General features: G+C 39.2%; 1 protein-coding gene and 1 pseudogene across 3 annotated transcripts in view; both read right to left on the bottom strand.

The window, feature by feature from the left end:
* The window catches only part of LOC127680961 (cytochrome P450 2J4-like), a 128494-nt gene that overhangs the window by 11825 nt on the left and 94117 nt on the right, over positions 1-22552 (bottom strand). For 2 of the 3 annotated variants that reach the window (XM_052176788.1, XM_052176790.1), the window contains exons 1-5: positions 16160-16467; positions 11789-11951; positions 8311-8460; positions 7768-7928; positions 2536-2712 (exon numbers count right to left, since the gene is read on the bottom strand). In XM_052176788.1, coding sequence (XP_052032748.1) covers positions 2536-2712; positions 7768-7928; positions 8311-8460; positions 11789-11951; positions 16160-16369 — 861 coding nt within the window. In that variant the 5' untranslated portion in view covers positions 16370-16467. Of the gene's footprint in view, positions 1-2535; positions 2713-7767; positions 7929-8310; positions 8461-11788; positions 11952-16159; positions 16468-22552 lie in introns of those variants that run through there. The other variant, XM_052176789.1, reaches the window with a different exon arrangement.
* On the bottom strand, positions 12540-13096 carry LOC127679723 (10 kDa heat shock protein, mitochondrial-like; annotated as a pseudogene).

Raw genomic sequence — 22552 nt, forward strand, 5'->3', positions numbered from 1 at the left:
CCTGAAGTCCTGGAAGCACTTGACTAAATGAAAATCAAAGCAATCATTCTTTTTTTTTTTTTGTCTTTTTTTTTTATTTGATATAATTTATTTACATTTCCAATGATTTCCCCTTTTCTAGCCCCCCCCCACTCCCCGAAAGTCCCGCAAGCCCCCTTCTCTTCCCCTGTCCTCCCACCCACCCCCTCTCACTTCCCCGTTCTGGTTTTGCCCTATACTGTTTCACTGAGTCTTTCCAGAACCAGGGGCCACTCCTCCTTTCTTCTTGTACCTCATTTGATGTGTGGATTATGTTTTGGGTATTCCAGTTTTCTAGGTTAATATCCACTTATTAGTGAGTGCATACCATGATTCACCTTTTGAGTCTGGGTTACCTCACTTAGTATGATATTCTCTAGCTCCATCCATTTGCCTAAGAATTTCATGAATTCATTGTTTCTAATGGCTGAATAGTACTCCATTGTGTAGATATACCACATTTTTTGCATCCACTCTTCTGTTGAGGGGCAAAGCAATCATTCTTATTACTGAACTTTTGTAAAAGATTTTGTACAGTGGGAAGAGAATGTAATAAAAATGCTTATATGGATTCCAGAGTCTGCCATATCACTAAATATCTGTATGGCCTAGAACACCCACTCTGTATCCTGTCTATGTCTGTATGTCAGTCTGGCTGAAGGGGTTTACAGCCCCATGGGAAGAACAATGATTTTGACCACCCAAACACCCCAGGACTCCCAGGGACACATGGTTCCAGCTAAAAATGTGGCAGAGGAATGTCTTGTTGGTCATCAGTGGGAGGAGTGGTCCTTGGTCAGGTGAAGGCTCAATAGACGCCTCAGCAAAGGGAAATCGAGGGGAGGAGGTAGGGGTGGGTTGGGAGGAGGGGCATATATGTGGAGGCAGGGGGTGGGAGGAGGGGTTGGGAGTCTTTGGGGAGGGGGGAAATCAGGAAAGATTTTACTATTGGCAATGTAAATGAAGATGATATTCAATAAATTAAAAAAAAAGATTTATCGCACACGTCTTAACACACCATTATCATCTCTGGGGAATACAACAGCCTCAAAGCCAATATTTAACAGGTGACTTTGTTTATAACAAAAAGATTAAAATAAAATTTCTCTGTTCATTTGTTCTCCACCCTGCATCATCTTGCAAAGTTAAAACATTACAGACTCCATCAATTGTTCTTTATGAAGCAACACTGTCTCTAATCACTTCCTCTGGAAGCATGGATTTGTTAATATGCTCTCAATGATCTCATCCCCACACTTCACATGGTAAATGATTTGCTTCCTCCCCTGGGCATAAAATATGGCTTCTACCAATAGTATGCCAGGAAGATAAAATAACAAATAAGATGTAAAACTAACTAACTGCCTAGCTAACTAACTGACTAACTAACTAACTAACTATTTACCACAGTGCCCATTATCCAGTGAGTTGGAGCTTCTCTCACAGATTCAGTGATATCAGCCAGGAGCCTACTGGGACCAAGGGCTTACATTTTATAGTATGTATTAAATTCAAGATGTTCCTTCACAGGGTTATGTGTTAAATACTTGGTTCCTTGCACTGACAGTATTTGGAAAGCTCTTAGAAATGGGAATATAATGCCTTGTTGAAGGAACTAGGTACCCATGAGGAAGGAGGGTAACTCTGACAGTTACCCCAAACCCAAGGTCCATCTTGTTTTTGCTTCCTGATCCATGTGCTGTGAAAACCTACCCCACACCCTTCTGCCCAGGAACTTAGCTCCTTTGCCATTTTCCACTTTAGATGAAAATCTTCTGAAACCCAGCCAGAGTACAGTTTTAATTATTATTTAGCTACCATATGTAGTTGTCACAGGGATGCAAACTACTAATATGTTCATTCAGTGTCTTCTTGCCTTTGTCTACTATTGACTAGTGATGAAATGGAGACCACAGATTGATAGATTCCTCATCTAGATATAAAAGTCAAACTCAACCACTTACTTAGCTGAAGTTTGTTTGTTACAGTGGGGGTTCAGATTGGGGAAGGTAGTCAGCCTTGGGCCAACTTATAACAAAATAAAGTCCTGAAATTTAACTGCTGCTTTTAGTTTGTGTACATCCCCTCCAGATATGGGAAAAAGAAAAAGGAGGGAAGTTGCAGGTTGCTTGTTACCTGTAGATATGATTAATTTCAGGGGTGGGGGAAGGTTATCTTTATAAGATACCTACAGAGGTAGTACCAGAGAAAAAAGAGGTAAAGGGATCAGAAAGCAAAGAGATATGACAATCTTGGCATTGAATTTAGAACAATGAGCCTCAGGAACAAACATCAGTGCCCCTTAGGAGATGGGAGACACAAGGCAATGATGTTTCTATTGTTTCCTAAAGTAGCTTGCTTGGCAGGCAGGATGACAGGGACAATCTATAACTATGAGAGAACGAATAAATGAGCAGTATGGTAAAATCCAACCACTGTGGTTGCCTGGTGCTGGATCAATTGGAACTTACTCTACATCACTCTTTCAGTAAAAAGACACAGGTGACATCTTCCCACCTTTGCGATTTCGTTGAGAAAAGCATCAATGAAGTCTCTTGGCTCATCAGGGTTCCAGTCTTTGCGGTGATTGTCAATTATATCAGCAACATATGATTTCAGTTTTCTCCAGGCACCCAACAATGTTTGGTGCTGTCCTGGGAGGTGTTTTATTATCCATGGGAAGATATTGTAGAGCTAATTAGGGGGAAGAAGGCATCGTAAAGTCACTTTCTATCTTTCAAGACAGTCTTGACTGTATCTCTTCATCTTCTACAGGGGAACTGTGGGAACACCTAGCCTGCTGCTTTTCTTGACACACACTGCTGAGCATTTCAACCCTCCCATGCAAAACACACCAGCCCCCGACCACCTCTCACTGGTCCAACTGTTTCCCACTTAGGACACACATTGTATCTGTGTCAGTTCAGTACAGTATTCAGTAGTTGTCCCAATTTTGATCCTAAGTGTCATTAAAGACATTGAAGGCCAAAGGATGAAGGTGGCAGAAAGTGAGATCAGACTGAGAAGTACATGCGGGGAGATAGCTCCACATGCAGTCGCTACAAATTGACCTCATCACCTTAAATTTACCTTGGTGTTTGATAATTCTGAATCTGAGGCCACAGGCTGGGTCAAATCATGGAACTAACTTTATGTTGTTTGTTGCTATAAAACTCAGAAACTCTGGCATGCCTGGGGTGTCCAGGACCTATAGGGGTATGGCTACAGAGCAGTGTTCAGTACTCAGAAGGTCTTAAATGTATGCAGGCAGGTTGCTTCCCACACTCTCAACACACTTGGGATACATCCCCACCTGAGAATGGCACCAGGTGACTTAATCTAGGCAGTCTTGCCCTGATCACAAAATGCAAAGCTAAGTTTGGCCAGCAGAGGCCCCTGTTACCCAGGGAAGGAAAAGAGATTCAGTGAAGACTAATCTGAAGTCATGAGATGTTCACTGCAGCACAGACTTAGTATAAACCAAAGTCAAGACAGGAGTCATGGGCTCGGCCTGCCTCCTCTTCCAGCACATAAGCAGCACTATAGGTTTGATGACCCAGAGCACAATGGAGTCAGTTGCTTTATCGTTATTATTTCTCTTCCTTTTGCCTCTCTTCTTTTCTTTGCATTTGCATATTTTTGAATTACAGTTTTAGTTTTTACCCCCGTTGTGGACTCATCTAATGTTATTTATCAAGTTTTTTTTTCAATTTGTAGACAATAACATTTCTCTTCCATAAATTATTTTTTATATCTTGTGCCTTCCCCTTGCATTTAGTAGTATTCAGACTTTATTGACTTTTTAAAATAATAGTTTTCTTGTATTTTTCTTACATTTATCTATATTTTTTGCAATTTTTCACTATTGAGAACTATTTTTGATGAAAAACTCTCTTGTGCTTTTCTCCTTCACTCCCTCATTAATGAATCTCGCTTCTCTTCTTCCTTTCCTGGTCTTCTTCATTTATTTTACATACTGTTTCCACACCTACCTTAAATAAATTTATCCTTAGAGAGAATTGTAAATCGGAGTATCAGTTCAACAGTGATATGTTAGTAAAATAGCATTGATTTCTAAGTGTATTTTTATATCTGTAGACTTTAATATTACTGCTAGGGCAGTTTGTTTCCACTTACAAAGTGACATTAGCCTTCAAGAACAGGCTGTGCAATAAAAATATCATTTTAAAGAATCCGGAAGAGATACCCAAACCATCAGATGCACAAATGAAAAAAAAATGAAAGAAAAAGGGAAAAAAGGCAAGATTGCATCTCTGAAATCATAACTCAACTCAAGCATCTGGAAACACTTTAACTGTTGGGTGAAGTGTCCAAGAGTTTTCTAATCAAAATGATCAGAGGCAGGAAGAGGGCAGAAGCAGGCAGTGGAGTCTAGTGTGGGCTCCAGAGGTGCAAGTCAGCAGCATGGAAGCAACAGGAAAAAGGAAGAGAGGTGTAGCAATCAAGATAAACAATTGACATAATAGGTGAAAATACAGCAAGGAAATTGAGATTTTATAAAAAAAAAAAGAAAAAGAAAAAGAAAAAAGAACCACAAGCAAATAGAGATGTTGGGAATTTAAAGCTTTAAGGGGAACAAAATAATCACGTAGAGGGAGGGAAGGGTGTGGGAGGGAAAGAGGAGGGGGGGAGAAAAAAAGGGTCAGGATCAGGTGTGGAAGGAAACAGGAGAGGGGAACCAGGGATAACCATAAGAAAGTCCCAGATGCCAGGGACCCAAGAGTTTCTCAGGACCCAACAGGGATGGCAGGTGAAATACCCAACAAAGGGGAGAGAGAACCTGGAAAGACCATTTCCATTGGTTAGTCATGGTCCCTGGTTGAGGGATGGGTCCACTCACCCATCTCCAATATATTAACCTAGAATTGCTCCTGTCTAAAAGAAATGCAGGGACAAAGAGTGTAGCAGAAACTGGAGGAAAGGCCATCCAGAGACTGCCCCACTTGGAGATCCATCCCATCTGCAGATAACCAAACCCAGACACTATTGCAAACCCAGAAGGGGGATAACATTCGAAATGCAAATAAATAAAATAGCCAATAAAAAAGATATGTCTTACATTTTTGAATCAAAAATAAACAAAACGATACAAAACAAACAAACAAACAAACAAAATCCCAAAGCCACAATAGAAAACCCTAGCAACAGTCTCCACCCAAAAGTAGATCTAAAAGAGAGAACACTGCTGTGGAAACCTTACTTTCCAACAGTGTAATGAAAAATGTAAATAATGACCAAGGTCAAAACGTGTAAGAACTGTGATATGATCAAGAGACCATGCCCAGAAATATGCATGATTTTATTTCATAAGCTGAGATGAAAAGGGATGGATGAATTCAATGAAATTGTAGCAAAAAGTTTCCCTAAGTCAAAGAAACAAAGACACTCAAGTATAAATGGCATTTAGATCCCCAAATAAACATGAACAGATAAGAAAATCTCCAGGGTCAATAAAAAGTGTAAAGAAAAATAGCAATATTTAAAGTTTTAATAAAGGGTCCACTCCAGGATAGCTCTGCAGGTAAAGGTGTTTGCTGCAGAAGCCTGAAAACCCACTAGATTCCACAACTAAAGACTAGAATTGATTCTCAAAGGTGTCTATTGACTTACCACCAAGCACATGCATGTGCTGGCACACACATAGACACATAATTAAAATTTAAAATCTATGTTCTAATAGAAATATTCTGATGGACATACCAAGACTGAAACAGGAAATTAACATCAGATTCCAGATCCGCAGCCTTCAAAGCCTGGGAGAGCTGGGGACAATAATTTCACACTGAGAAAATAAATAACTGAGAAAGTAAATAACTACCCATCCTGGGTTGCACACTGAGCAAGGGTCTTGCTCCATAACATGAAGACTAAGTGATGTCCACTAAGACAGCAATGAAGATGCTTAAAAAGGGCTACACACAGAGGAAGAACGACAGTCTCACTCACCAGAGCATCAGAAGGGATAAAGTTAGGAGGGAATCTGTCATGTAGCTAAACACATCCTTTAAATTAATCAAAGGAAAGTAAAAACTAAATAATCCGAACAACCAGAAAAAAAAAAAGAACCAACTGACAAAATTAGTGTAACTAGCAACCCCTCTCCATAATAATCTTAAATGTTAATGGTCTAAGCTCATCAATTAATAGATATAGACTAACTGACTGACTAGATGGAAAACTAGATTGAACATATTTACCTCCAAGAAACACACATCACTGAAAAGATACCCACAGATAGAAAGTCAAAGAAGGAAAACATCCATGAAGCAAATAGAAACTGAAAGCAAGCTGGATTACCTATTCTGATGCTAAATCAAAACTAGACAGAGAAGATAAAGAAGGCCACTGCATATTCAGAAAAGAAACAACTTTTCAATTAGAAAATTGTAAATATATATGCACAAAAATTTGGGACTCTGGCTTTCATAAAAGAAACAAGAATGAACATGAAGTTCACACAGGTCCTCAGACAATAATTATGGCTGATGCCAGCACTACATTCTCAAGCCTGCATAGGACATCCCATATAAAACCAGCAGAGAAACTGTACTGAGAAGAAACTCAGAGTTAAACTGTGCCATAGATCAAATGAACTTAACAGATGTCTGGAAAGTATTCCAGCCAAGTGAAACAGCAAATTCTTTGTTCTTAGTAGCACATGGGAGTTTCTGTAAAATAAAATGACCCATGCCTTACCAAATCCAAAAGAATAAAACAATCTATTATATCCAAACAGACCATGGTGTAATAAAACTAAAATCCAATAGCAAGAAATACTACGGAAGCTAAGCAAATACATTGAGACTGACAAATAGAATCTTGAATAGAAATAGCTGAGAGAGAGAGAGAGAGAGAGAGAGAGAGAGAGAGAGACAGACAGACAGACAGACAGACAGACAGACATAGATACAGACAAAGACAGAGACAGACACAGACAGAAACAGAGAGAGAGAGACTTCAAGCCTCTAGAATGAAATAATGATGAAAGCTCAGCGTACCTGACCATTTGAAAGACAGCTAAGGCAATTCTAAGAGCAACATTTATATATGGATAAACACAGGAACATAAAGCCTACCAACATGGGAATAAAGACTGAACCCCAAAGGGCTGCAATTTATGGTATTACAATTTTGATAGCTTTAAGGAATGGGCATATAAATAGTAGAACAAGTTTTTAATGATAACATGTTTTATCTCTAAATAAAAATACAGGAAAAAGTAGTGGATTTGGTCACAAGAACATTTAATGTACTCACAGGAGTGCTAGTAATAATAACCTTAACCAAGGAATGACTAAATGTCTAATCACTGAGGAAAGATTAATGAACATTGACAAAGGGCCAACAAGAGGAGCATATAAACAGGAGGGCAGCAAGAATACATGGAGTATGCATGAGAAATATGAAGGGGTAGCCTGGGAGCGATATAGGCAAGTCAACAATAATATTTTTATTTCTTAAAAAAAAAAGAGTGGAATTTGGACAGAAATGGGTAGCATGTAAATGTTGGTACTTCATTAAAATAGTAGGAACATTTTGCACAGTAAGTTTTCTTATCAAAAACTTCCAAATCAATAGATGAATGTGAAATGAGATAAATTTGTATCAAACTCAACTTGAAGACATTATATTTTAGTTTCAAAAGTCCTGGAAACAAAAAGAAAGAGCCTATCTGTACTTGAATCAGCAGAGGTTCAATTTTCTCTTAAAAGAAGCCAGAATGCTTACGTGGATCATTATGGAGGTACCGAAGAATGTGGCCTTATCCAGTAACTTCAGCAACTCCTGAAACTGACTGTCATGGTACTCAAAGCGCTCCCCAAAGGTGATAGAGCAAATGATATTGGAAACTGCATTGTTGATCTTGAAGTGAGGGTCAAAAGGCTGTCCTGGAGGTGAATAAACAAAGAGATGCATCTCTCAATGATACTGGTTTGTTAATTCCATATGACAGAAAAATATCCATAGAGAACTGTGTAAGAAGGTATGGCCAGGGCATACCACATGGGGTCTGATATGCACCAAGGACAATGTTAGTGCCTGGAAAGTCAGACTGACAGCCAGACTTTAAGTTCAGAAATTTGCTTAATGATCCATTTGTATGCTTAGATGCAGAACACCTGGGGGTAGGGACATATCTAGAAATTCACTGTTTAATCCTCTGTGCCAAGCACAGTGCAGGCCAGGGAGAAACACTTAGACACTTAATAGGACTCTGTCCAGTGAATGAAAGGATCCCAGCCCCCTGCGGCTGCCCTGTGAAATTCTCACCTCCCTCCTCTCCTATGGCCCCCACAAGATAGTGGGCCTCCTCCTGTATTCGCTGCTCTAAGCTCTTCTTTCCCAATCCAAAGTTCCTCAGTGTCATCAGGGCAAACCTCCTTTGCTCCTTCCATGTCTGGCCACTGGAGAAGATCAATCCTGGAAAGAAGAGATTCAGCATTATGGCATGGTGATTCTGTTCTAAAATTATCTCATGATCTGTATGGACACATGTGCAATATAAAGAAGAAGGGCCAATAAGGGTCTTGATAGTTGTCTAGAAAGAATATCACAAAGCAAGGAACACAATGGTTAGCATCTCCTGCTGGCTTGCAACATCACACAGTTTAGTAAGTACTTCTAATATATTCTTTAATTTAGCACTGTTATAAAATTTAAAGGCTTATTACCAAAGCATGCTAGACCCATTCCAATGCATGGAAAAAATGAGATACAAGGATATAGTAAACTTATTGTGGTAACATGGTTACTAGGTAGCTATCAATGTAGCCAATTTTAAGTATCCCCAGAACTACATCTACATGTTGTCTTTAATGAGTCTACATTTTTGTTTGGTAGATAAGTAAGAAGCCATTTTGAATAAAACTTCTATTTTGAATAGGGGTCAAATAAAGTTTAAGTTTCCAAGCCCTCCCTGGGTAACTAACTGTCTTCCTGGTTGGCAAGTAGAGACGTGAATGCTAGGCCAGTCCATGCCACAGTTAAATACTCCAAGCAATGGAAACAGAATAAATGTACCAGAAAGACATGCTCATTAGGAAGTTCTTTATCCCTAAATACTATTTTGTAGGACAATGTACATGTAACTTGGCATAGATGCTTGTGGTTTTCAAGCTTAAAAGCTCAGTAATATTGGATTGGGAATGGGGGTGGGGGATGGATGCAGTTCAGCTCCTGAGTCTGCTCTGTTGTCCCAATTAATCACTGGTGGCTTAATTACAATAAATTTTTTGTCATCTGCACTGACCTGGTATATGAATTGTGTCATATCTAAGAGGACTCCACAACAAAATAAGTCTTGTTACTGTTTTAAGCTGAATACCAGGAACCACTCCTGGTGCCATAATCTGTATTCTCTAAAGCAGTGGTCTGCAATCTTCCTAATGTTGTGGCTCTTTAATAAAGTTCCACATGTTGTGGTGACCCACAACCATAAAATTATTTTCATTGTTACATTATAACTACACTGTTGCTGCTATTATGAATCATAATATAAATGTTTGATACTTCTGATTGACTTGGGTGACCCCTGTGAAAGAATTATTCCACCTCCAAGAAGGTTGTAATCCACAGCTCTGAAGGACTAGACCTGATAAAGTGAATCTGGACATATTCAAGGGGGATTTATTAGAGCGGCTTACAGGTTAGTCCAAAAATCACTGTCTCCTGATTCGAGGCCAATAATGCTTTGAATGTCCAGTCTATGATGCTAGATATCTCAGGTAGGCATCACTATTATTGGGACCTTAAAGAAATAGGTTCTAATACCAGCGAAGGAGTTCCTCAGCATCAGGATAGTTGAACTTGCCAGTGAGAGTGAGAGAAAGCAGGAAAAGGACAAAAGCCTCCTTTCCCCCCATGTTCTTTTAAGTGGTCTGCAGTCACATGGTATGGCCCAGATTTAAGGTGAGTCCTTAATGGTTCCACAATCTCAAATGATTCAGATTTAGGGTGCATCTTCCTACCTCAAATGATTCAATGAAACAAAATTCCTCATTTCTTTTGTACCCAGCTACTTAGATTGTAGTTGCTTCCAAATGCAGTTAAGTTGACAACTAAGGTTAGCCACCAAATTCATGTTGGAGTTTTCTTAGCATCCTGTTTTCCTGATGTGTAGAACATGGCATCATGTTGGCTTTCATCAGGCATCCATGACTTGTGGCTATATGACTTCAATGCCGTCACCCTAGTCTAACCCATCGTCTGATTTTGCTAATGGAATGCATAAGCTTCCACCCTTCATATCGATAATGATAAGTTTCCTAATATCTTTCCTCCATTTCGACATGATATCCTAAGATCGCCTCTATTCAAAACCATTCAGAAGCTTTCCCAGCTGTTAGAATTAAAATCAACATTTTAGCAAACACTGTGCTCTTTCTGACCACACACACACAGAAATTTCCTGTGTCCTTAATTATGTCCTTTAAATATAATGCTTGCCACGCTGGATGCCTTTCAGTTCCACAATACCTCTGTCCTTCTTGCCCTTTCAAGAATATTATAACCCCTTGACTAATTATTTCTTCATGTCATTAAATGAATATCATTTATCTACGTTTTCCAGAATCCTTAGACATTAGCCATCTCAATAAAAGCCCTCTTAATTCATACTGGTTTACTTATAAAACTACACAATTTTGTTTTCTTTCCTACCCAATAGAGATAATACAGAAGAACATTTTAAAATCTATTTTACTCCCTGTTAATCACTTGCACCATGCTGCCTGGTTTTATGTCAACATGACTCAAGCTAAATTCTTTGGAGAGGAGGTAGCCTCAGTTGAAAAAAATGTCTCCATAAGATAGGGCTGTACTCAAGCCTGTAGGGCATTCTCTTAATTTGTGTTTGGTGTAGGAAGTTCGGGCAATTTGGATAACACCAACCTTGGGGTAATTGTCCTAGGTTTTTTAACAAATCAGGCTGAGCAAGTCATAAGGAGCAAGCCAATAAATAGTATTTCCTCATGGCCTCTGTAGTAACTCATGCTTCCAGGTTCTTGCCCTATTTGAATTCATGTCCTAACTTCCATTGTCCACCATTAATGGTGAACAATGGCACAGAATCATAATCCAAATAAGCACTTTCCTCCAAAGTTGTTTTGGTCACAGTATTTTATCCTAGCAATAGAAACCCTAAGACATATGTTTAGCACTGTGCTTCTCATAGCAGGCAACAGAGTGAAATGTTATAGAATTAATTAATGGATTATTTCAAGGAGTAATTAGCATCTAAAATGCTGTTTTGTTAGATAAATAAACTTCAAATCTTGTTTTCAACCTGTGACTTTATTTGATAATAGTATGAATTTATTCATACTAAGTTATAACATTGGCTAGCAGTCTACAAGTCCCCCATAATTTTAATAATAGAGTATAATCATCTCTAAGCAAAATGTAGATGAGGGGGATACGGACTTACATCCATTTTCCTTGGGTAGAAGGTTGCGGTGGGAAAATGGAAGGGAAGGCACATTGTGCTTGGTGGTGACTGGGTGCCTTGGTTACTTCCAAGCATCTAGAGGGAGTTTTGCAAAACAGGTGGTTTTGCCCAGTTTCTACTAGGACCCCAGTATAAGTCATCTGATAGGTGCTTTCATTCAAGAAAGGTGGCATCCAGATTCCATTAAAAGTAGCATTTCATGAAAGGATTGGTTTATGGGCCTGTTGGATAAATAAGGCATGTATCTGTCTTTACATACCATAAAAATTACAATATATATCTTACAACACACAAACGACTTACCATTCTCATTGAAGATGTGTCTTTGTAGAGGAAGTATAGGGCGATTTATAAAGTTTTCATCCAGGTGAGAAAAGGCTTCTTTGATTAAAGGCAGGCTGCTTATAACCATTGAGGACATGATTCCAAAATCAAGACTCATAACATTCCCATACTTCCTCACCAACTGAAAAATATTTCAGTAGTTAGAGATGAGCATATGTCTGTATCCATAGATGGCAGTCATGTGTGTAGCCAGTGGAAATCATATTGATAGGTTCTTATTTCCCTGTGAATGGAAACTTGGTTTGTGGAAATGTTTTTGATTTTTTTCTCTGCTACTGTATGTAACTCAAATTCACTTCAGGAATGGAATTTGTCCTACACAAATGCACTAGCAAGAATCAGTAGGAATGGAAGGTATATCTACAGTGTATCCTTTAAGATACAAATTTCAATGAATAAGTTAGATTCTCTAACTGCAGCATTCTTCAGTCCAGTGAGGGCAGAGAACACAGCAAATGCCACTTGCCAAAGACCAATGTATTTCTGTACAATTCTGCTGTAGGAAGCACCAAATAGCCAAAGCCTCTTTTTACATTTATTTATCAGGCTATCTATCTATCTATCTATCTATCTCTCAATCTATCTATCCATATTTTAAAGCATCATTATTTTATTATAAAAGAGAGGCATGGAAATTATTTACATGACAAAATAGTTCAGAATATCCGCAGAATGGGCAGCTTCATGTGACAGCATTTCAACAGTGATTTCAGTCGACATACTTTCCAAGAATGTCACCATCTCTAAATAAGAAATAATCTTTGTCTTCTACAAGTAATTTGGTGAATTCATATTCTGGAACTTTGTCTCCAACTCTCACACTGACCAGTTGAATCTCTCCACCCTTTCTTTTCAGGCCTGATCCCACAGCCAGGACCATTTCTTGCAATGCTTTTCCTTGAGACATTTTTTGAAGCATGCCACCTTTGGTTACAGTTTCAGTGGCACTCCTTTCAAACAATGCTCTGTAAAGGGCAAGAGGAACTTTCTAAAAGCTCGTTCAGCTATGACTTGTTCTCCCTGCAGCTCCAGATTCTGCACTTGGGCCTCTGCTGCAAGGAGAGTCTTGTGTGTTTGAGAGGGGGTCTGGGGGCTGTGTGTTACATGTGTGAAAGTAAGAGAACATTTTTCAGGAGTCTGTTTTCTCCTCTCACCACGTAGGTCCGGGTGAGTGAATTCAGATGACCAAGTTTGACAGCAGGTGCCCTTGTCCACTGAGCTACCTCTCTGGCCTACAAGTACGGAATTCACAGTAAATAAAAGCATCCATTGATGGCGTGTTTGCATAAATAACTATGTTAACAGAAGGAATAGCAAAATATCGGTGCTATTTAAACATTAGACTGGTTTAGAGGAGGGCTCTGGTAATGGCATCAACAAAAAAAGATAGAAGGGCAGAGTCCAGAGACAAGGGCTGACAGGTTCATTCAGTATTCAGATACAAAAATCCTGATGAATGTACAAACATGTAACTGTATTCTTGGGAGTCTGGGGTCTGTTCTGTTATGTTTTTAAAGATGAATAAAAGGAAAAGAAAGAGAATTAAATAATTATCAATTCATATAAGATATCCTGAGAATGACTTAGAATTTATTAAGTAATTTTATACATACAAGGACCCTATAAGGTGTGCTTAGCACCATTTTACATTAGGGTCCCCTTATTATTGCTAGCTAGAAGTCCATGCAACTAATCTAACTTGTGTATCACATGCTTAACCAAGTCTGATGAAATTTCTCTTATTTAAATAATGTTTTGCAATAATTCTGTGAACTTCTCTAGAGGAAGCTAAGAAACTATATGAGCTGGAAGAAGTAGTTTCGGCATGCCCACCTAGGAGTTCAGCTTTTTCCATGTCTCCATCCTCTTTTAAAAGATGCCATTTTAATTGTTTGATAACCGTTTATTCCTTTGCTCCAGTAGACACCCATTCAACCTTTTTTCTAAGAACAGCACAAACGATACTTTGATGATTCCATCAAAAGCTAGGTCCAGTGCTGCCCATTCATCTAGATTTCAAATGAGAGTAGAATTGACTACCAGAATCCATATGACTCATTTACCATAGACCGTCCTGTGCTTGCATACCATGCTAAGCATTTGTTTAGTGTCTATAGAATGAATGCATCTGTGAGTACACATTTCGAATATGTTATTAAATGCTATTTTCTTCTACTTAGAATATAGGTAGACAATAAGTGTTGAGACAATTTATATAGGGTTCAAACCCTAGATTTGTCACTATTTCCCTGAACAACCCAGGAAACTCAGGTTACTCCTTCCCTCAGCCAGTTTACACAGTAGGAAATGAAGAGCTGGCAGATGATTGCTAATGGGACTCCATGTGTGCCTATCATGTCTACATGGAGACTACATGGAGGGGATTGCAAAACACCAAGGCAAGGCCACGGAATAGCTTGGGGGGTTGTTTCCTAATAGCCAGAACTAAAATTTAATTACTCCTAAATTATATCATTTATTTTATTTGTTTGCACTCAGATACCAATTTGCAAACCCACAGAAAATACAAACTAAAGGGATGAAAAATGTTGCTGGACTGAGAGGATCTTCTGAGCTTGAGTTTCTGCTTCCTGTGGTAGCAGACACTCAACCTCCACAGTCACATATGACTTTATAGCAAGACATAAAAGATCCAATATTTTGACCCAGAAAAGATCAAATAAAAACATGCCATTTTACTCTTGCAATTTATGTTAGCATTTACTACAGGCAAAACTTCCATCAAAAGTTGCTTTCTTTTGCCAAAATCCAAGGAAAGTTAGGATCAGCAGGTCAGAGATCTCTTCAACTTTCTGCTTCCATATCCTGGAGTAAAACACCACAGAGACAGGACCCACTGGAACCCCACGAGGGGCTGCAGTGATGGAGCGCATGAATGCCAGCTTGTCTCTTGCTCAACTTGTGGGTGTCTCCTGGGCTGAGACTGAGCCCATCTCTCAAGAAGCCTGAGAGAGAATTCTGGTCCCCACACTTCTTTTGCCAGCAAGAAGTGAGATACTAGCAGACTGTATCCACAGTCCAGGCAAAGACAGCATGGGCATAGAGGGCAAAGGCATTCTGAGGCGGGACAAACTAAGAAGTTTCCTTCTGCTTCAGCTTCCTCTGAACGAATGAATAAGTCATCAAGGATGTAGAAAAATAAATCTCAATAAGAGAGCACTGACATCTATAGAAAACCCCACTACATGCACATCTTTTTTTCCTTTTTATACTGGAGAGGCACTCTAACCAACTAATCTGAGTCATTGCCTTTAAATATACTTCTTAAAGTAGCAGGGCATATCTGTCTTTATCATGATTTATTATCATGACATCAATCAGAGCTTGGCATATTATACAGTGTTTTCTCTGACCACGACGGAAACATATCATAGAAGAAAAAGAAATTTCCCAATTATTTGGAAACTGAACTGCTTATTTCTTTCCCCCCATTAATTATTTTATTTATTCATTTTCCACCCCAAACACTGCCTCTTCCTTCTCTTTCTCCTCCTCCTCCTCTTGCTCCTCCTCCTCCTCTTCCTCCTTCTTGTGCACCACTCACACATTTCCTTTCCCATGTCCCTCAACCCTTCTCCTCTGAGATGGTGGAGGCCTCCACTGAGTATCCCAGGGTCCTGAGACAAAGTCTCTGGAGGGCTACACTTCTCTTCAGCTGAGGGGGCTACATGGCAGCCCAGTTAGGGGAATGGGATCCACAGGCAGGTAGCAGCTTTAGGGACAGACCCCGCTCCAGTTTTTGGATCCATATGAAGATAGAGCTGCACATCTGCTACCATGGGTGTGTGTGTGTGTGTGTGTGTGTGTGTGTGTAAGGCTAAGTACAGCTCATGTATGCTTTTAGGTTAGTGGTTCAGTCTCTGAAAGCTTTCAAGGGACCACGTTAATTAATTTGTTGATTTTCCTGTGGAGTTCTATCGCCTAAGGGGCTCTCAATCCTTTTCCCAACTCTTTCAAGAGACTCAGGAGCTCCATCTAATTTTTGGTGTGAGTGCTTCCTTATCTGTGTCAGTCAGCTGCTGGGCGGAGCCTCTCCGAGGGCTATTATGCTAGGTTCCTGTCTGCAAGCATAACAGAATCAGAGTGTCAGGGATTCATACTTGCTCTTGGGGTGGGTCTCATGCTGGGCCAGTTATTGGTTGGCCATTCTCTCAGTCTATTTCTTAAAAGAGAACTAACTCTTTGGCCTGGGGTTAGCGATTGCAAACATGAACCATAGAGCCCTGCCCACTACTGCCTCTGTTCCTGGAAGTCCCTGCTGCTCAGGATGAGGTCACTGCAAATCCTGGCACCCTCTCCCCTTCCTACCTGCTGAATTGCCAGATGCGGCTGCTTAAAGTTCGTCTGGAACAAGTTGCCCACGAAGGGCAAGCGCGGCGGCCCTGGCGGGTAGTTCTTGGGGCGCCGGCTTTTGAGGTAGTCAGCCAGGAACAGGAAGGTGACAGCAGCCAGCAGCAGAGTATGGAGATGGAGAGATGCCCAGAAGGCAGCTGCCAGGGAGCCCGCGGCTGCGAGCATGGCTGGCACTTGAGCACTTGAGAGACTTTTTAGGGGAATTAGGGTTTGAGCTGAGGCTTAGGGATCGTATCCTTGCCGGGTTCTCAGCTAAATCTATTCCGCCCCACCCCCGCCCCTGCTCCCAGACACGCCCCTCCATTTCCCAGAGGCACAGACACCCCACCCCTTCCTCTCTGAGCAAAGGTCTTTGCCGCTCCTTCCTGTTATCATAGGACCCAAGCACTAATGACAGCTCAGTGCTCTCTGCCCTGTCCCTTCACACTTTTCCAAATCCCTTGGCATGCCTCCATTTCTACCAACACTCCCCACCCCTCACAGCACCACCCTTCTCCCGCCCCAGCCACTGCTTCCTTTTCCCTCTAGAGAGCTGACCCACAGAAACTAAGTGGAGGTATTTGCATGATCTCTTTCCAACTGGTGGATGTTGCCTTTTATTAGAATCACCCAGAAGGAACACCTTGAGATACCAATAACCCATAGTCCCTTAGAATAAATAGTCCTGGAACAAAGGCAGGATGGAAAGACAACATGACAGCCTTAAAGAAAGACCAGTGTGTGTGTTGCCTGTTGTGCAAAGTCAGTCCACTGGAAAATGACTGTCAAAACAAAACAAAAGTTCCCAAACCAAAATACTTGGAAACGCAAGGATTTCTAAAGTTGTAAAGTTTTGATTCTCATAAAAGACTCACATCCTACAAATGAAGAAACATTACTCTTGATAATACCGCTTTGCTCAAGGGCCATGCACAATTAATGATGCTGTCAGAGATATGGTCCTTATTATCCCCAGTTCATTTATTCTGTAATGACATTTCATGAGAACAACTTAGTTTTTGGTGTTAGAATTAAAAGATGTTTCCCTTTGTGTCCAGGTGGACTCAGAGTCACAACCTTTGCTTGCATTTAAATGGCAGGAAACACTAACAACCAAAACCCCAGTACTGTCTTAGGGTTAAAAGAATTCCCCCATGATCCCTGGAGAGGTGCTGAGTTAAGATTTAAAAGACTTCGGGTTCAAAGTGGTTGTGTTGTTTTAATATAATTATAGTTTATCAGTTACTAGAAACTTTTAGAAGATGTTCAACCAATACATAGCACAGAAAGCACAAATGTGCCAGCAGGTTGGGAAATTCTTGGGAGTTGTCCTTGAACTTGGAAACAGAAGTCTGACTGAGGACAAGAAAAAAAAATACTCCTGATAATCTCTAGAAGACCTTTGTCTGTGATTCTATTATTCCATCGTCTAGCACAAATTAACCATGAGAAAAGATAAACTATATATAGGAAAGGAAATAGAAGACTAATTGAAAGAAGTAGACCATGATGCAAATTCCATGAGGTCACTACCCATGATAGGGGTGAGATACCGTGGCGATACAGCTCTTTAGGGCCACTCATAATCCTGTAAGCAGTCCTCAATTGTGCTTTATAAGGAAGCCCAATAAGCTCATTGGTCTCAGCACTTGAACTTTGGTGAAACTGTATTGTGGTCTGTTGTTGCTGGCCATCTGCTGTGAACAGGCATTTTGTCTCCCCAAGGAAAATTAACAGGATACTGATTTTAAACTTCTACAAGAAGTGAAAAAGTTTTGCCTAGGCCAACCCTCTATAGTGAATTATGCCACACAAGGTGGTAACTCTCTTCAGGATGTTACCAGGAAAACTGAGGTACTCTCAAATTAGTAAACAAATTAAACCTAAATGATGACAATCAGCTGTAGGAAAAAAGGCTGCATTGTGGAAGAGCAGCAATTGTCTCTTCTAAGTCACTTCTTCCCTCTAGCAGAAGGGTGGACAGTCCTGTAGACCCAAAATTGAGAGAAAGATCAAGGAGACAGCATCTTGAACCCTTTAGTTATGTGTATCTCATTTTTTGTACTCGTCACTCCTAATCAAGAAAACTTCTCTTTGCAACAAATATAGACCATTCCAGAAAGCCATAACCAGTCAAAGTGCAAAATTGTGGAGCTCAGTTCCATCTGGTTCTTGCATAACACAACTCCTGCATCTAATGCTCATAGATCATGGCTAAAGAGGGAGCAGAGAGATTGTAAGAGGCATAGTAACCTCTGTGAAGTTGTGTCCCCTAGTAAGGCCAGAAAATACACACAAGGAGTCTCACCAATATGGCTGCCTAAAAATGATCTGCCCAAGGATGATACCAATAAACATGTGAATGTGGATGGAGAAACATCACGAGGCTTCAACCCTACATAAAGAAGTACTGTCAACTAAGGAATGTTTTTCTTTTTCTTTTTTTAAAGATTTATTTACTTATTTATTTTATGTGGCACTGTACCTGTCTTCAGAAACACCAGAAGAGGGCACCAGATCCCATTACAGGTGGTTGTGAGTCACTATGTGGTTGCTGGGAATTGAACTCAGGATCTCTCGATGAGCAGTCAGTGCTCTTAACTGCTGAGACATCTCTCCAGCAACTAAGAAATGTTTAGAGTGGGAGAAATAGTGTTAGGCAGAGAAGAGCATATCAATTACTTAACCAATACCAAGACGTCAGACTGAAAGCATGTATATACGGATAGTATTATATGGGCTGAGAAGTCTGCATTTACATATTTAGGAACATACACAAACACACACACACACACACACACACACACACACACACACACACACACACCAGTTAAAAAGAGGCCAGGAAAGAGAGCAAGGAGAGGCATAGACAAAAGTTTTCAGGGAGAAAAGGAAGAGGTAATTATGTAATTATAATCACAAAATCTTAAAAAGAGTATTATAAAGACTAAATATAATACCACAAAAGAAATATTTGAGGCCATTAGATACCCTGGTTTGCTTACCCAACATGCCCATATTGATTGCATACTTTCTCCTCTGTGTCTCTCTGTATACTTGACTCTTAAAAAATTTTTGTTATTTGTTCACTGAAATGTTTATACTTTTATAAAACAGTGCATCTTCATTATCCATTTTGTATCCTTTCTCTCACCCATGTCCTCCTTTTACAATTTTTAGCTTATTAATCTCTTTTTAAATCCTCTTAGTTCATTAAGTCTTGTATATATATGTATATGCACATATACACCATCTACATTATCTACAACACACACACACACACACACACACACACACACACACACACACAATGCTTGGTGTCATCCACTGGAGCATGGGAAACCTACAGTGGCCATATTTCTAAGGAAAAATGACTCTCCCTCATTAAGTAGCCATCATCTGCCAACATCACCCCAAGATCTCCTTGCTTCACTCTGGACTTTTTAACTGGGTTGATTTTGTGCAGTCCTTACTCGGGTAATCAAAGCTGTTGTGATTAAATTTGCACAGCAGCCGCGTCCTCCCAGATTACAGCATCTCACAGCTCTCTTTCCAGTCTTTGACTTCTTTATGCTCTTTTAAGCTCTTCTTCCATGAAATAACAAGGAACACTAAGTGGACTTTATCAGGCTGCATTTACATACACATAGTGTGCACACAGAGCCATGCAGACATAGTAGTTATAAAGAGATGATATAAATTTGAGGGGTGGTACAGGGTGAGTTGGAGGGGAAGAAATGATGTGCACACAGTGCTGTGTAAGGAACACTAGTAAAATCAATTGAAATGAAAAAATACAATATAAGGAGTCAATGAAACAAAAAGATGGCTTTCTTGTAAAGATAAGTAAGATTGAAAAACAATTGGCCAAACCAACCAAAAGGAACAGAAAAGATGCAAATTAATAAAATTAAAAATGAAAAGGGAGATCTTATCTTAGACACCAATGGGACTCTGTCTCTTTTATTGGCATTTTAAGACAGGTTAACAAGCTTAACCAGAGTATTAGAGTTATGGCTTTTCGCTTCAAACTTCAGTTACATTATGAACTGAAAATAATTTGGGTTTAATTTGGTAATTATAATTTACATGAGTACTTACTTGTAAGTTATGTTGGTACTATGTACCCCATATGAACACTTAAGCACCTGTAGATAGTACATAGATGCACAACACTGTATATAAAATTGGGTTATTTTCTTTAATCTGATTTTGTAGCATTTGTTTATATGTATAACTTGCAGAGTTTTAAAGTCACACTGCTTTGAAATTTTTTTGAGTGGCTTAAAGCAATTGTGAATTGTAAATTTGTACTCACCAGCAATGGAGAGGTGTTCCTCTTGCTCCACATCCTCACTAGTATGTGCAGTCATATGAGTTTTTTATTTTAGCCATTCTGATGGAAATCAGATGGAATCTTAGAGTTATTTTGATTTACATTTCCCTGATGACCAAGGATGAATTGAACATTTCTTTAAGTGCTTCTCAGTCATTTGAGATTCCTCTAAAGAGAATTTTCTATTTAGCTCTGTAGCCTATTTCTAATTGAGGTATCTGGCTTGTTGGTGTCTGAATTCTTGAGTTCTTTATCTATTTTTGCATACTAACCCTTTGTAAGATATAGGGCTGTTGGAGATCTTTTCCCAATTTGTAGGCTCTTGCTTTGTCCTATTGGTTGTGTCCTTTTACAGAAGCTTTTCAGTTTCATGAGGCCCCATTTATGAATGGATGACCTTAGTATCTGAGCCATTGATATTCTGTTCAGGAAGTTATCTCCTGTACCAATGAGTTCAAGGCTATTCCCTACTTTCTGTTATATTAGATTTAGTGTAATTGGTATTATGTTGAGACCTTTCACACATTTGGACTTGAGTTTTGTGCAGGGTGAGATGGATCTTGTCTTAGTACTTCTTAGTTAGGGTTTCTATTTCTGTGAAAGGACATGATGACAAAGGCAACTATGAATAAGGATGCCATTTTAATTGAGGCTGGCATACAGATACTGAGTTCAGTATATTATCAGCATTGCAGGAAGCATGGCAGTGTCCAGGCAGGCATGCTACTGGACGAACTGGAGAGTTCTGCATTTTGTTCCAAAGGCAGATGGGAGAAGATTGTCACTCCCAGGCAGCTAAGAGAAGGGTCTCATTGCCCACTCATACAGTGAACACACTTCTTCCATAAAGCTATACCTTGTAACTAGTGCCTATTCCCTGGGATAAGCATACCACTATCTATTTGCATTTTTCTAAATGCAGACATCTAGTTAGACCAGCATCATTTATTGAAGATAATCTTCCTCTTCCATTGTGTCATTTTGGTTTCTTTGTCAAAAATCAAGTGTTCATACATATGTGAATTTATTTCTGGGTCTTCAATTCTATACATCATCATGTCTGGTCCTATACCAACTGTGTGTGCAGTTTTTATTACTATTGTTCTGTAGTGCAGCTTGAAGTCAGGAATAATGATACCTCCAGAAGTTGTTTTCTCCTTCAGGATTGTTTTAGCTATCTGAGAATGGTTCTTTCTACATCTATAAAGAATGGTATTGGAATTTTGGTAGCTTTAGATAGAATGGTCACTTTCACTGTATTAATCCTATTGATCCATGACCATGAGTCTTGAGAGACTTGAAGTTCTTGTCATACAGGTCTTTGACTTGCTTGGTTAGAGTTATAACAAGATATTTTATATCCTTTGTGGTTATTGTAAAGGGTATTGTTTCCCTAACTTCTTTCTCAGTTCGTTTATCACTTATATAAAGGAGAACTACTGATTTCTTGTAGTTAATTTTATATCCAGCAACTTTATTGAAGGTGTTTATCAGCTGTAGGAGTTCTCTGTTAGACTTTTGGGGGTCAGTTATGTATGCTATTGTATCATCTGCAAATAGCAATATTTTTATTGATTATTTGGGAATTTCACATCATGACCCGTGAGCAATGAAATAAAATTTTAATTATTTTTTCATTAGAACCTGTTTTGAAAAAAACCCTTGTCAAAATCTATGTACATAACATTAAATTTTATAACTTAATGAAATATTAGTCATACAATTCTGATTAATTGTGTTTCATACAAACAATTAAAATTTTAAGGTTTTATAAAACACTTAATAAGACCCCCACATACCATTTTAATAGGTTTTAAGAACTTTAATATACCAATGTTTGTGGACAATATGCATTTATCAAACCATTTAATAAATAACTCAAACACTAATAGTTATAAGTATATAGTTGTGTATTTTAATTGGGTATTCCATCTAATTACATATATATATGTATAAATAATATGATTTTAGTACTCAATGTAAATAAATAAAAAATTGAAGTGGTCATAGGTTCTGTCACTTTTTCTGTGACA

This window comes from Apodemus sylvaticus, chromosome 3 (genome assembly GCF_947179515.1).
Source record: "Apodemus sylvaticus chromosome 3, mApoSyl1.1, whole genome shotgun sequence".
NCBI classification, from domain to species: Eukaryota; Metazoa; Chordata; class Mammalia; order Rodentia; family Muridae; genus Apodemus; species Apodemus sylvaticus.